This window comes from Ornithodoros turicata, unplaced genomic scaffold, assembly GCF_037126465.1.
Source record: "Ornithodoros turicata isolate Travis unplaced genomic scaffold, ASM3712646v1 ctg00001139.1, whole genome shotgun sequence".
NCBI classification, from domain to species: Eukaryota; Metazoa; Arthropoda; class Arachnida; order Ixodida; family Argasidae; genus Ornithodoros; species Ornithodoros turicata.
Window position 1 is genome coordinate 143,618 of NW_026999476.1, and position 14,590 is coordinate 158,207.

Here is a 14,590-nt window from a genome sequence, read left to right on the forward strand (position 1 = left end):
GGCAGTTTACTGTAATTGTAATGACCATGATGAGCCTTTGGGGTGAAAATCGTTAATATGCGGGGTGCTTTTTTGTTGAATTTTAATGAGAGAATCAATGTCATTAAGAGTAGGACAAAGAAAATAATCTTGCGATTCAATAAATAATAGGAGTCTTTGTCGGTGTCTTCTTCAGACAGGATGTGATGACGTCATGCAGTCTGTAGCAATGCATTGACCGTTACTGGAAAAAAGTGTGGCAATAGAAAAATGGTGTGTATTGTCCTGGGCAGATTTATGATGAGCACTGTTTTTGAATAAGAAGAAATAGTTTGATGCTGGTTTCCTTCTTTGTTTCTTTTCGCTTTTTCCCCCCTTGTCTGACAAACATGTGCTGACCATGTCTGGGCTTGTTCTGACATGCTTTCCTTCTGCATGTAGTTTTTTTCTTTTTGTACAAGGCATATTCTTGACGATTGTGCTGCCTTGAATGGGAGTAGAGCTATTCTTAATAATTTTGCGATTCATTTAGTTCAGAGAGTAACCGCGAGGGGGACAGGTGTGTGACTTTATGTCTTGCTGAACCATTTTTTTTTCCTGTACAGTAAGACTTTGGGAATGAAATGCTACAATCTCCTCTTGTCTATGGTGTTTTTCTGCAATAGTTCCCTACGCAATCATTATAGTAGAATAAAGGAAATAATTTTGGGATAGTGATTCAATAAATAACAGGTGCCCTGTCTAGAGCGTACGCGTCCTTGAGCCACGCACCTGCATGATGACCGCATACCGAGAGACTATTGTTTCAGGTTGACCTTGTCTAGAGGAGCATTAGTGGAAAAAAACTGTGAAGCCCTGAGACAATAGGATGACGTCACGACCAATGAGAACGGCCTGCAGGGGGCGCAAGGATTCACTTCTCTCTTGGACACTGACGGGTCTCGACACGCAAATTCTGCTCCTGGCGTTGGCCGTCAGTGGAAGAGCGTAGCTTCGGTGGGGTTCTGTCTGCCTCTGATGGGGTGCGGATGTGTGGTTCGTCACTGGTGAATGGTGTACGACGATGCAGGTGGATTTTGTGACGAGCGGATTTACAATGAGGAAATGCTGTGAACGGGAAAAATGATGGTGAGTGTCTTTTTCACTCTGTTCAAGTGTTTGTTTTCCTCTGTTGCCCAGCAGTCGTACAATTTGTGCTGACATGCCCCGATATGCATGCTTTCCTGTGTTGACGTTTTGTAATTTTTCTCTTTTGGCAAGGAACATTGTTGTCTTGACGATAGTGCTGCCCTGAGTTCTGCGCTCCTGTTTACCCGTACTCTGTGTTGATTTGTTGAGTACCTTGTCCTCTTATTTGCCGTTGATGGAGTTACGTGTTAGGATATTTTGTTCTTTTGCAAGTCTCATTTAGTAAGACTTTGGAATTCCTACGATCAGCTTTCATGCATGGTGCTCTTCTGCAATAGTTTCCTATTCAGTTGTTATAGAATAATAAAGGAAATAATCTTGGGATAGCGATTCAATAAATAATAGGTCCCCTGTCTAGAGCGTACGCGTCCTTGAGCCACGCAGCTGCATGATGACGTCATACCGTGGCTTCACTGCAGATTGACCAAAGGAGCATTAGTGGAAAAAAACAGTGTAGCCCTGAGACAATAGGATGATGTCTGGACCAATGTGAACTGCCAGCAGGGGGCGCAGGAATGCTCTTCTCACTTAGCCTCACGACCAATGAGAACGGCCAGCAGGGGGCGCAGGAATGCTCTTCTCTCTTAGCCTCTCGCAGGTGGCGGTAGGAGCGCGCAGAGGGCGCTACGAGCGCGCGCATGCGTAGCACCCGTAGAGTGGCGCTTACGTCAGTCCACCTCTGGCTCTCGTTGGGAGAAGACGTGCGGTCGTTCGCTCCGTCGTCACTTGATCCCTGGCTGTCGACGAGAGCAGTCGCATCGGTCTGCGCTCCTACTGTGGTGAGGTGATTTGTTGTGTAACTAATGATTTCGCCAACTTTGTTCCCGCTTTGTTTGCAATTTTCGTGCCCGTGCACGTCGGGTGCTGGTTGCTGTTGTCCGGGCATTCCCGCCATTTTCTATCATCTTCTGCCTTGGGACCGGGAGTAGCGCTGGCGTGATTCTTAATAATTTTGTTGTGAGATTAGTTGAGAAAGTAACCGCTAGGGGGTGCAGCTGCGGGGTTTATACAGGACAAAAACCATTACGAGTCAGTTTCTGCCTGCCTCTCGGATGGAGCAGTCGCATGGTTCTGCGCTCCTGTTCTGGTGGGCTCATTTGTTGTGTAACTAATTTTTTTTTTGTTGTTGTTAGCTATTGATGGTTTGCATACTCTTGCTTTCCCAGCCTCTGTATTACGAGTGTTTTTCTCCTTGCATGTCCAGAGCTGTCCTAACTTGCCCAGACATGCCATGATGACGTCACAGCTGACGTCACAGGATGTCCGGAACTGGTGCTCCGATGCTTTGCAACCTGCCTCCGTGCTCCGTCGCCCAGCGACAGTCAGCGGCCGTTCCGGACCGCTTTCTACAAGATGGCGTCGTTGATCTTCCACTAAACTCCTTCTCTCCACTCTATCTCTATCTTTTTATTTGATTTTCTACCTATTTTTTTATTTTTTATCAGCTCAAGTAGCCGGAAACTCACACAGTGGTCTGGACGTGTCTTAGATGATCCCCAATTAGTGTAATGACGCCCTGGTGGGTCCTGAATAATGTGGGGGGTCCTAATTAGCTCTAATTGCTAATTAATGGCGTCCAGACGAAGATGGGAGTTTCCGGATACTTGAGCTGATCCCATACTACTATTGTCTAGGTGATATGTCCTAAATCATCTCTTTGTGTATTGCCCTGTGTTTATGTTTTTAGCGTAGGCTTTTAGCGATATTGAGTGTTCTTACTTTCGATTCACTGAAGAGTAAAAAATGTTAATTTCTAAAAGAATACAGCTTGTGTAGTAATATACAGGGCGTGTGCAAATAAATTGCAGTCGCTTTCAAGCAGGGGCAGATCTAGGATTTTTCCTGAAGGGGGCGGGGGGTCCGCTATGGACAAGTGCCAGGTGCATGCTGGGATTGGTCCACTGAACCCTATGTTCAAGTCTGGAATTGAGGGGGGTCCGGACCCCTGGACCCCCCTCCCCCTAGATCCGCGCCTGCTTTCAAGTACATGTAGAAATGCCACGACACACACCCTGTACTGTGACCGGTTGCCTACTTGCCTAAACTATATTTTCTGTACACCTGCGTATACGATATGGATATACTGCATATCGCCAGTTCGCAACGTGTTTTTGCCACAAGCTTGGGAAAAACAAGAACATCGTCATCCCAGCCTGCGCAGTGAACAGGATCTGGCGAGCCTTCCACACAGAAAGTGCCACAGGCTTCAAGTACCCAACGCCCTAACTGGAGGCAGCTCTTCGCACAGCTCGTCTATCGCATTTAAACTAATTCAGCATCTGTATTTAGGATTACTTATAGCTCTCAGGATTATGCATGGTTCATCAGTTCAGTATGTTGTGTCCTTTTTAATGAGTCTTGCGGAAGGGTAGATGAGCACTCCTTTCGTCGTGACATTGTGTACCGTTGCTACAATTTCTTGAGCGAAACTGATGAACAAACGAAAAGCAGCGTCTGTCTTTCAAATATGTATGTTCCTTGTAACTTCTGTATTTGTTATGTGACCCATGTTGTTGTCCCCCCTCATGTAATGCCTGCAAGGGTCTTCGAGGTATATTCATGAATAAATAAATATCAAAACCAGAAAAAGGTGTAACCTCTATTGTAATACCTATCCTCTCTCTGTGTGTATGATACATAAACATTCTCAGAAGGTTTGTTGTCACACTTTGCCTCATTGTGCCTAAAGCCTAATTCCACCCCTTACGTCACCTCCACATCCTCAATCTCCAGAGCTGTAAAAGGCTAAATCAGGTACTACATAAAAAAGGGGGAAGGAGGAAATTAAAAGCTGAACATCTAAATTCAAAGAAACCTGGTGCTTTCTTGAGGCTACTCATGTCTCTGTCCTGGATGAGATCCACATAGAAAACAGCTTTTCTGAGCCTCAGTGATTGATTCCCTTGATTGCCCTGACTGTGAGGAAATACTCATCGGCTTGGTGGCAAGTGGGCTTGTTTCTGATAGTGCGATTTGGAATAAGGGCAGCAAGCAACATCTCTCTACGGTCTTAAGAAGGATATCAACATAACCTGTCAAGGCATAGCATTTCATATTGCTTTCAGTAAGTACAACCACTGCTCGTAGAAGTTGCGACCATGTTGGGAAAGCATGCTGGAGTTCCCTCAGGCAGTGCATCCAGAACAGGGAGTCAGGTTCATAGAAAGCACCTTATGAGTTGAACAGCGACAGTGCCCAGCGAAGACACTCCAGAAATTTTGTGCAGGTTTAGGGGGTCACGCCTTTTAACAGTTTTGATGGAAAGCAGGGTGTGTGCAACACTGAGCTCTGGTGTATGAGTTCTTGTTATCTACAATCCGGTACCCGTGTTCTAGTAATCTGGAAAAGCCTTAGCTCTCTTGCAGGAAATTGTTATGAATCTGAGTGTCTTCTGTGGAAACAGGTTGTCATTGTCTCTTTCTATCCACCCTTCTTAGTTGCCCTAGCAAAAGCAAATATGTAATGCTGCAGACAATATCTAATTCTAGCACACTAGTTGCTTTGAGTGTTCTCAGGCTCCTGAAATGGAGCTACCTTGTGCGTACGCTGTGCCATGTTGGCAAGAACATAAATCAGATTGCCTTTGCTTTTGAAATTGGCCCTTCAGTGCTCCACGTGACTGCAAGAATGGTATCCCCTAAACAATAGGCAACAAGAATGATTTCTACAATGTAATGAGCTTTGTAAAACAACAACTTTATTTGAAAATATATTCCAAACGCCGGGTGACGACCTTACAATGTAGCATCCTTTACTGCAAACACCGCTTAACATGACTAAAAATGAACCGTAAACGTTTTGCCGCCTATCTTGGTGGCATCGTCAGTACAACAAGGGCCAAAGACAAGCACCTCAGCCTACTTATCTAAGAGGGCATCATACACATCCGATAGGGGGCCACTGTTTGTATTACAGGCTGATGCATCAAGTCCGATAAACCAGGACTCTAAGCACTTTCTAAGGCCTCATCGCTAGTCATGTGCAAAGGTTACCGCACCATCAAAATTTAATACATGTTCAACAGGCCAACAATAGTAGACTAATTTGGTCCTGGTTTCAGTAGCATTAGAAGCCTTGGGAACGTCCCTTGTGTGCTCTTTTAGTATTTTCCCACGTCTTTTGCCTGTCTTGCCAATGTAGGTTGTGTCACAGTCTGTGCACTTAACTTTATATGCACAGTCTTAATGCCTGATGGGCACAGTTCCCTTCAAATGGCCTATCAACACCTTGGATGAAAGGAATGCACACCACTGATTTGACTCCGTCGATGTTGTTTGTGACTGTTCTCTGTTGTAGCAATGATGCCACCCGGATAGGCGACGAAACGTTCACTCTCTTTGTTCTCAATTGTTGTGTTAAGTCAGTGCTTTCAGTAAAGGATTCTACATTACAAACTTTGTTTAAATGATGATTAGTGGCAAGCTTCATACCCTGGGCCACTACTCTAACAATTGTTTGCGTTAATGTGGTGAAATGGGGTAATCAGCCTTGTAAACAATTTACTTGGCAATATATTTATTTATCTGTCATAGGTTGAAGAACCGTGTGGTGTTAAATAACGGAGGGACGTGTAAAAACCTAAAGGCTTTGAACACACTTGATTAAAATGTGATGCATATGTAACCCGAGGAATGCTGCATGGTGGTGATTTGATAGGTTCTCCTCACGAATTGTTGGCATGGTTGCGGTTAGTCAAGAAACTGCATATCCAGTTAATGGTAGCAAGATCAAATTTTAATGGGGCTAGTTTGGCCAACAAGCAAGCATGCCAAAAGCCCTCACAAAATAAAAAAAATACTGCATCTACGTGAACCCAGAAATCAAGACAGTTTAAAATGCTGTGACCGAATTATGTTACTTTTGTCTAAATACCCTTTTCTAAAGCCATGCTGGAATTTAAAAAAAGAAATTTACAGTGGTTAACAACGTGCTGGTATATGATGTGTTCCATTAGTTTACAGGGAACCCTAAAGTGGAGCAGGTTAGTAGATAGAAAGAGCATAGTTGACACCTCTTATGAGGACAGAAATTAGCTTGTGACCTATGGCCATGACTCAGACACATACAAAGCACCTTTCACACAGATTAACGCATCTTCGTTCCAGCACTTCCACCTTTCATCACTGCTGTTCATCACTGTTGAGTGGTCTGTCATTCTTGTAACACAGATCTTAATTGAAATGCAGGTGCATAAGGGATGCTCTGAAAGAAAAGCGTTTGGTGTTAGCCCTCTCAATGTTTCCGAAAACAAACTTCACAGTGACTATTATTTCGAAATGAGCAACTCTGGAACGAAAGGGAAAACTATCTCTGGCCACATCATTGTATCCAACTGAAACATGACACTTCAATTGAATAATGGCAGTTAAAGATGATGATGATGATTCAATTTTAATGGCGCATAAACAGCTCAGGCTATAGTGCGCCATAACCATGGGGAAATTGTGACTATTAAAAATCAGACGATTATACTAAAATAATATTATAATAAAAACAATCAGTGGAAGAAAAGGCATAAACAATTGTTTGCATTGTGTGGCTGGTGTCGAGTTCTCCACACTAGGTGTTCAATTATAATGTACGTAGATATGCTATAGCATCAAAAGTACAGCGATATACACAGTCAGTATGTGGTGGGGATATGTGAAACCAACATAACACATACTTACATTTCAAACTTCCTTGAAAAAGGCAGTCCATTCATGTCGGATTTGTTAGACTCGATGCAAAGCCAGTAAGCACAGTGTGGAATGACTGATTCATCTTTCGAAAGCAGAGGTGCAGCCACCACGACCTTTCGCCATCTCAATGCTTCAGAGCGGCATAGCCTAGTCAGGAGGCATCAGATGGGTCACATAAAGTATAACTGGGTTCCTGAATTGCGGGGTTCTGTGGGATACGTATAAGAAAGCATACGTGTTACAGAACAGCTACGAGAATGATCGAATGCACTTGTATTATTTTGAGTGCGTGGACTTGTAACTGAAAAATAAATGCGCTAACTTTGTTGAAACTGCTTTTCCGTCAGAACCACACGAGAGCACACTTTGTTTGTTTAGATGAAGGTTCAAAGAATTCAACTTCAGCATTTGCAGTACATCATCAGGTCCCGATGCTCCTTTGATATGCAGCAAACAGAATTTCGCTGAGGCGAGTGACTGTCGTAGCGGTTCGTTGCTTTGCAGCAGATCAAGAACAGTACGCCGCAATGATAGGTGAAACGTTCAGGTTATGGCGAGCAACTCCAACACCAAATACAATGACCCGAAAAAGGTAGGACGAGCCGGGAATCACACACTTTCGCAAGCTCGACATATGGCAGCCATTACAGCTGACCGGATACGGAACCATATGGAACGCAGGACAACATCAACGCAGATTGAAAAAGCAATCGCAAAACCTACTGCATGTGTTAAAGGGACTCTGACCAGAAAATGTGGGAGCTCTTTCGTACTTGTAGTCGATAAAGCACCCAACAAGGATTCTCCATGCGAAAATTCACGCATTAAAACCCCACGGTTTCTCTAAACTCGAATTTTAAACATTCGACTTCATCCGAGTGCAGCACGCCTTGCGTCAAACCGAGAAAACATTACATTTATATAGAATATCCACCCCGGCCCACCATCAAGATGACGTCAACACGGGGGCCACTCGCAACACCCACAATTGGCTCAAACGCGTCACGTGGTCACGCAATATCTGTCAATTTCCTTCATGAAATGGCATTTCTACGTTAATATATTTTTGATACATAGCCTCAAAAAGAAAAATATACCCTGCATTTATCACCTGCAACAGTTTCTACGATTTTCTTTTCAATCTGTACACGGCGTTCGATATATGCTTCCGTATCCGGTCAGCTGTAATGGATGCCGTATGCCGAGCTTGCGAACTGCGAACTTGTGTGACTCCCGGTTCATCCTCTTTGTTCGGGTCATTGGGTTGGTGTTGGAGTTGGTCACCATATTCTGAACGTTTCACCTATCGTTGCGGTGTACTGTTCTTGATCTGCTGCGAAGCGACGAACCGCAACGGCAGTCACTCGCCTCAGCGAACTTCTGTCTGCTGCATCTCAAAGGAGCATGGGGACCTGATGATAACTTCAACTAAAGCAACCAAATTTGCTCTCATGTGGTCCTGACGGAAAAGTAGTATCAAGAAGGTTAGCACATTTATTTTTCAGTTCCAAGTCTACGTACTGAAAACCATGCAGGTGCAGTCGATCATTCTCGTAGCTGTTGTGTAACGCGTATGCTTTCTTACATATCCCACAGAACCCTCCACTTTTTCAACCAAGTTATCTTTATGAGCTCCTTCTGATGGCTTCTTACTAGGCTATGCCGCTCCGAAGCATTGAGATGACGAAGCGTCGTGGTAGCTGCACCTCTGCCTGATGATCAGTCATCAAAGATGAATCAGTCATTCCACACTGTGCTTACTGGCTTTGTATAGAGTCTGGCAAATCCGACAGACTTGGACTGCCTTTTTCAAGAAAGTTTGAAATGTAAGTATGTGTATATTGGTTTCACATATCCACCACATATTGAGCGTGTGTATGATTGTACTTTATATGCTACAGCGTACATTATTATTCAACAGTAGTGTGGCAAACTCGACATCAGTCACACAAAGCCAACAATTGCCTTTTCTTCAATTGCTTATTTTTATCATATCATGTTTTTGTCTATATCTCAATTTACCAAACAACAAAGTATATTATTTTAGTATAATCGTTTGATATTTAACGAGTCACAGTTTTACCATGGTTTTGGCGCACTATAGCCCGAGTTGCTTATGCGTCATTAAATTGAATCATCATCATCTTCAACTGCCATTATTCAATTGAAGTGCCAGGTGGATATAATGATATGGCGAGATATATTTTTTTGCTGTCATCCTGGAATTGCTCATTTCAGAAGAATAGTCACCGTGAAGTTTGTTTTCGTTTTCAGAAACATTAAGAGGACTAAAACGAAACACTTTTCTTTCAGAGCATCCCTTATGCACCTGCATTTCAATTCCAATCTGTATTACAAGAATGACAGACCACTCAACAGAGATGAACATCTGAAAGTGAAAGAGCTGGAATGAAGATACGTTAATCTGTGTCAAAGGTTCTTAGTATGTGTGCGAGTCGAGGAGATAGGTCTCCAGCTTATTCCTGTCTTCAGAAGAGGTGACAACTATGCTCCTTCTATCTATTAACCAGCTCCACTTTTTAGGGTTCCCTGTAAACTAATGGAGCACATCATGTACTACCACGTTGTCAACCAAGTTGAGTCTGTCGATTCTTTTTTTAAATTCCAGCATGGCTTTAGAAAAGGGTATTCAGGCAAAACTAACGTAGTGGAATTCGTTCACAGCATTTCAAACTGTCTTGATTTCTGGGTCCACGTAGATGTAGTATTCTTTTTATTTTGTAAGGGCTTTTGACACTGTGCTCTATGGTCGCGTGTTGGCCAAAGTAGCCTAATTAAAATTTGATCCTGCTACCTGGATATGCAGATTGTCAACTAACCGTAACCCTGACGACAACTCGTGAGGAGAACCTATCATATCGCCACCATGCAGCATTTGTTATGTTACAATCGCTTCACATTTTAATCTAGTCAAAAGCAAGGCCTTTTGGTGATCGGTCTTGTATGACTACGTGCCCCTCCGTTATGTAACACCACACTGGGTTCTTCAACCTACGAGAGATAAATAAATATATTGCCAAGTAAATTGTCTACAAGGCTCGTTATTCCATTTCGCCACACTACCACAAGCAATTGTTAGAGTAGTAGCTCGTGACGCACCTGTGCAGCACGGGCGTGGATTGTTCTGCTCTTCGTTAGCCCTAAGGTAACCTAGCTATCTTAAACCCGAAATAACCCCTCACCTTCAGGCCGATGGCCAAGAATGGTGATGGTGGTCGTTCCGGTCTCCCCGGAACGCACGACGCGGTTCCCCGAGGCCGCAGTCGCTCCCAGGTACGGAGAAACCGGTCGAACTCCGCCCCTTGCGAACGGACACTTCTGTCGCTTCAACAGCCTTCTCTGGCCGAGGACCGAACATCAGGCACAGAAGTGTATGACGTAAGTCAGACCAGTGATCCAATGAATGGTGATGAATCACTGGACCAAGATATGGGGGACCCTTTCACGCTGGTGACTTACAAGAAAAATAGGCCTCAAGGCATCCCTGTATTGTTCAAGCCAGTTGACCCTGGAAAGTCGTTTTGGAAAGTCAATCCCAACGTGGTAGCGAAGACTATTCGCTCTGCGGCCCAGGAATCAATTCTCCGTCATCGTGTCAACGCTGATGGCTCCATGTGCATCTTCGTCCAGACGGAAGGGGCAGTGTCTAATCTGATGACCCTTAGTGAAGTGGCTGGGGTGGCAGTTACTGTCACCATCCCCTCCTCATACGTTAATAACATGGGGAAAATATATGACGTCCCACTGGAGTATACCGACGAGGAACTCACCTCGTATTTGGGAGAGGATGGCGTCATAGCCGCTCGGCGTCAAGTGCGGCATGTCTCTCATGAAGATGGGTCGGACCAGTACATCCCCCTTCGAAATGTCATATTGACCTTCAAGTCCAACAGAAGGAAGTTAAGTTTGGCTTCTCAACGCATAAGGTGCATGAGTATGTGGAAGGTTCAGTGCAATGCTATCACTGCCAGAGGTTCGGTCATCTTGCTCGAAGCTGTCGATGGCCACTACTGTGTAAGTTCTGCTCTCAGCCGCACACGCTCAAGGAATGTATAGCGCGGCGCCAACCGAAATGTGCAAACTGCGAGGGACCGCATGCTGCATCGCATTCTTTATGTCCCCGGAAGAGGGCAGCTACAAGGCGCTTTCAGGCTCGTGTTTTGACCAACACCCCTTCCCCTTCCCCTGGGATCAGGAAGGCACGACGTAGTGCACAAACGGACGGAGGTTCAACTTTAGGTCTCCGGGCGGCCAAAAGTGATGGTCGACCACAAACTACTGCGAGATCCCAAAGGGCACCTCAGCAGGTCTCAAAACCAACAGTCAAAACCCCCAAACCACAAGCATTTAAGCCTCAACCGAGTAGGCATGTGCGGCTCCTAGATAGCCAGCATGACATCCCTAATGCTACCACTCCTCTCCGTGCAACTTTCGCGGCCGCAGTGCGAGGTCCAAGGAAGACCGACGAAACTCTGCCTCGACGGCTGAAATGGCACTCCCCCAGTCTTCGAATGACTCCTGTGTCATCATCCCCTTAGTTCTTGCTGCTATGAAGGCCATTGTTGCTTGTTGCCCTGAGGCTGCGCGGTTGCCCGAAGTCAAGGCTCTTCTAGAGATTGACAGCCTTTTCCTCGGTCATGGATCAAATCTATAGGAATGCTGTCTTAATGCAGTGGAACGCGCGCAGTCTGCGCAACAAGCTGCCAGATCTTAAAGAATTTCTACTTCGGCATCGAATTCCCATGTTGGCTATTAGTGAAGCTTATGTTGAGAAGGACTTCAGACTCAGCGGTTATAGGTTGGTAACGCAAGAAGATACAGATTTCTCAAGGACGGTTCTGCTTGTTCGACGCGATTTCAATGCAGCTGCCCTTCCAACGCCGAAAGTGGCTGGTCTAGACTGTATCCGGTGTAGAATTCGCTTGGGTAAAACTGTCGTCACTGTGGTGAACTTATACGTGCCGCCGTCAGCTAAGGTGTCCAAGACCGATCTGAAGACTGTGCTGGACAATTTAGAGTCTCCTTATCTAGTGGTCGGTGATATTAACGCTCACCACTCTGCATGGGGGAGCACCAAAACTGATCGTCGAGGGAAAATATGGATGGAGCTGATCGAGTGCATGGATCTCTGCATCCTGAATGATGGATCACACACGTTTTTGCGGAGGTCCTTCACTACGGACGTTCTGGACGTCTCCTTCTGCTCAAGAGATATCTATAGGAAGCTCCATTGGTACACGGACCTTGATGGCAGGGGAAGCGACCACGTGCCCATATACATCACGTATGATGGATATTCAACGAGAGCGGGATGTAGAACGGCGAAATTAACAGACTGCCGTTCGTTTCGTACAGCATGTGGAGATAGGGCCCACCCTTTGCTTTCTGTGGATCAGCTAGAGAATGTCATTGCCGATGCCCTTGCCTCGTCCTCTAAAACAGTCAACGTGTGTTCTGGTCACTTAGGGTCTAACCCTCGTGTGGAGCAATTACGTGCTGTCCGAAGGCGCGCTGAACGTAAAGCTCGACGGACAGGAGATCTTTCTGATATACAGGAAGCAAGATGCGCGAGTAGGCTTGTCCAGAAAGAACTCCGAAACCTTGACCGTCAACGGTGGCGGCACTTCTGTTGCTCCTTATCACCTTTTCAGAGCCCTGCTCGGATATGGAGAGTCGCAAGAAGTTTAAAGGAGAACCCTCCAGTTCGGAACCCACTTGGAGCTCTTGCGCTCCTAACATCTACGTCTGAGAAAGAGGTGGCCAGGGAATTCTGCCGTGTCATTACGAAGGGAGCCAATGTAACCAGCACCGAGGAGTACCTAACCCATACAGCCCGTGTGACATCTATTCTCGAGCATGCCAACCCAGCAGCTGTCCCTGCCTTGGATATGGACTTCTCCGTGGCAGAACTTTCGTCAGCCATTTCAGCTGCATGCAAGAAGTCTTCTCCAGGCCCGGACGCCATTACATACACAGTGATTCGAAACCGTGACCCTACTTCCCTTCAGGCCCTGCTGAACATCTGCAATCACTCGTGGAGGCATGGACAGGTTCCTAGGCAGTGGAAAGTCGGCCAAGTGGTACCGTTGCTAGAACCAGGAAAACACCTGTAGGAAAGGATGACTCCAACGCAGAACAACTGTTTAATCCAACACGAACGAGCAACTGTACACGAGCTCGAGCTCTGACGATTAACGAAGCTGTACGCAGGTGGGGTCAGGTGATCCTTATCTTCTTCGCAATTTCTTATATTCCCGCGGCGGAGATATGGCGAGCATCTGGCTAGATCTCCAGTTTGTGCAGAAGCTGTACTGGTCGCCGTAGGACAGATCCATTGGGGAGCATGACTTTACATGCACGGATGACGCCGTCACGTCCTGGCTTAATCTCTGTGACGCGTGCAAGAGGCCACAAGGCTCTACTAAGAGGCTTAGAAGAAAGGAGTACCAATTCGCCCACCTGGAATGGCACGGTGGAACTGTACTGGAAGCGATGGGCAGACGGTAGCTCGGAGATGTATTCGCGAGCCCATCTGCGCCAAAATTCGTCGAGCAAGCTTTGTCGAAGCTGCATCCTTTCAAGGAGCGAGGAGCGCGTATCATTGGCCACGCTGCCTGTGTCTGAACAGTCCGGTAGAACAGTTAACCGTTTTCCGACAAGAAAGTGGGAGGGACACAGAGGAGAAAAATCCCTGGGGTCGTCGGATATGTACGTTAGAGGTCTAGAGTTGATCATGGCTTCGATTTCGGTGAGGACGGTGGTAATCTGCTCGAAGGATAGGCACGTTCGACCGAGGGACTTGCGCAAAGCGTCCTTCACCGACCTCACGAGGCGCTCCCAGAACCCGCCCCACCAGGGTGCGCGTTCAGCAATAAAGATCCATTGAATGTGATGGTCGACACAGTAGCTTTGAAGGGGCGCAGCGTGAACGAGGCGGTGGAGCTCTACAATGTCTTGTGACGCCCGTTTGAATGTTCGGAAGTTGTCCGAGTACACTTTGCACGGAATTGATCTTCTTGCAACAAAGCGTCTAAATGCCTGGAGGAAGTCGGCAGCGCCCATGGATGAAGTCAGTTCCAAATGTACGGCGCGTGTAGTAGCACAGGTGAACAAGGCTATATACGATTTCAGACTCGAACTTGGCTGATCCGTGCAGTAATAGATGGGACCGGCAAAATCAATACCAGTAACGTAGAAAGGTGCAGTCTGGGAGGAACGATCGGATGGAAGAGGCGCCGTTCGTTGGTGCAAATTGGAGCTGCCAAATCGTCGACACGTGACACACGTATAGATGAGTCTCTTCACTGTTTGTCGTCCTCTTAGTACCCAGAACCGTTCCCGTAGTTGAGCAAGAGTGCCCTGCACCCCAGCATGGTGCTGTTGAATGTGGATATGTGTCACCAGAAGCCTAGTAAAATGGTGACTGCCAGGTAGGATTATAGGATATATCGAAGACTTGTCCAGGTCGCTGAAGACCAGTCGGGTTTTGAGTCGAAGAAGACCGTTAGAATCTGAGAAAATCTCGAAAGTCTTGAGAGAGTCGTGTCTTTCAGGATGCAGACCGAAAGCTTCTAGTTGCACGCCCTTATACCAATAGTGTTCCGCTATTTGTTGTTCGTCAAGTCGAGAGAGATCGTCGGTCTGGGGCGCTAGGCGACCTTTGGCAACGTCGAACAAAACGGAAAATCCACGCCGTTACGGTTATGACACGCATGTAGCTA

The 14,590-nt window shown here is 46.1% G+C and overlaps 1 protein-coding gene across 1 annotated transcript; it reads right to left on the reverse strand.

Annotated features, from left to right (window-relative positions):
* Window positions 1–13,151: 13,151 nt before the first annotated feature.
* On the reverse strand, window positions 13,152–13,931 carry LOC135376512 (uncharacterized). Its single transcript, XM_064609027.1, has one exon. The coding sequence runs from the start codon at window positions 13,929–13,931 to the stop codon at window positions 13,152–13,154; it is 780 nt and encodes a 259-aa protein (XP_064465097.1).
* Between the last annotated feature and the right edge of the window lie 659 nt (window positions 13,932–14,590).

What these genes read in the sequence shown, in the direction of transcription:
- LOC135376512 (XM_064609027.1), bottom strand. Translation starts at nt 13,931, where the DNA reads ATGGGCGCTGCCGACTTCCTCCAGGCATTTAGACGCTTTGTTGCAAGA.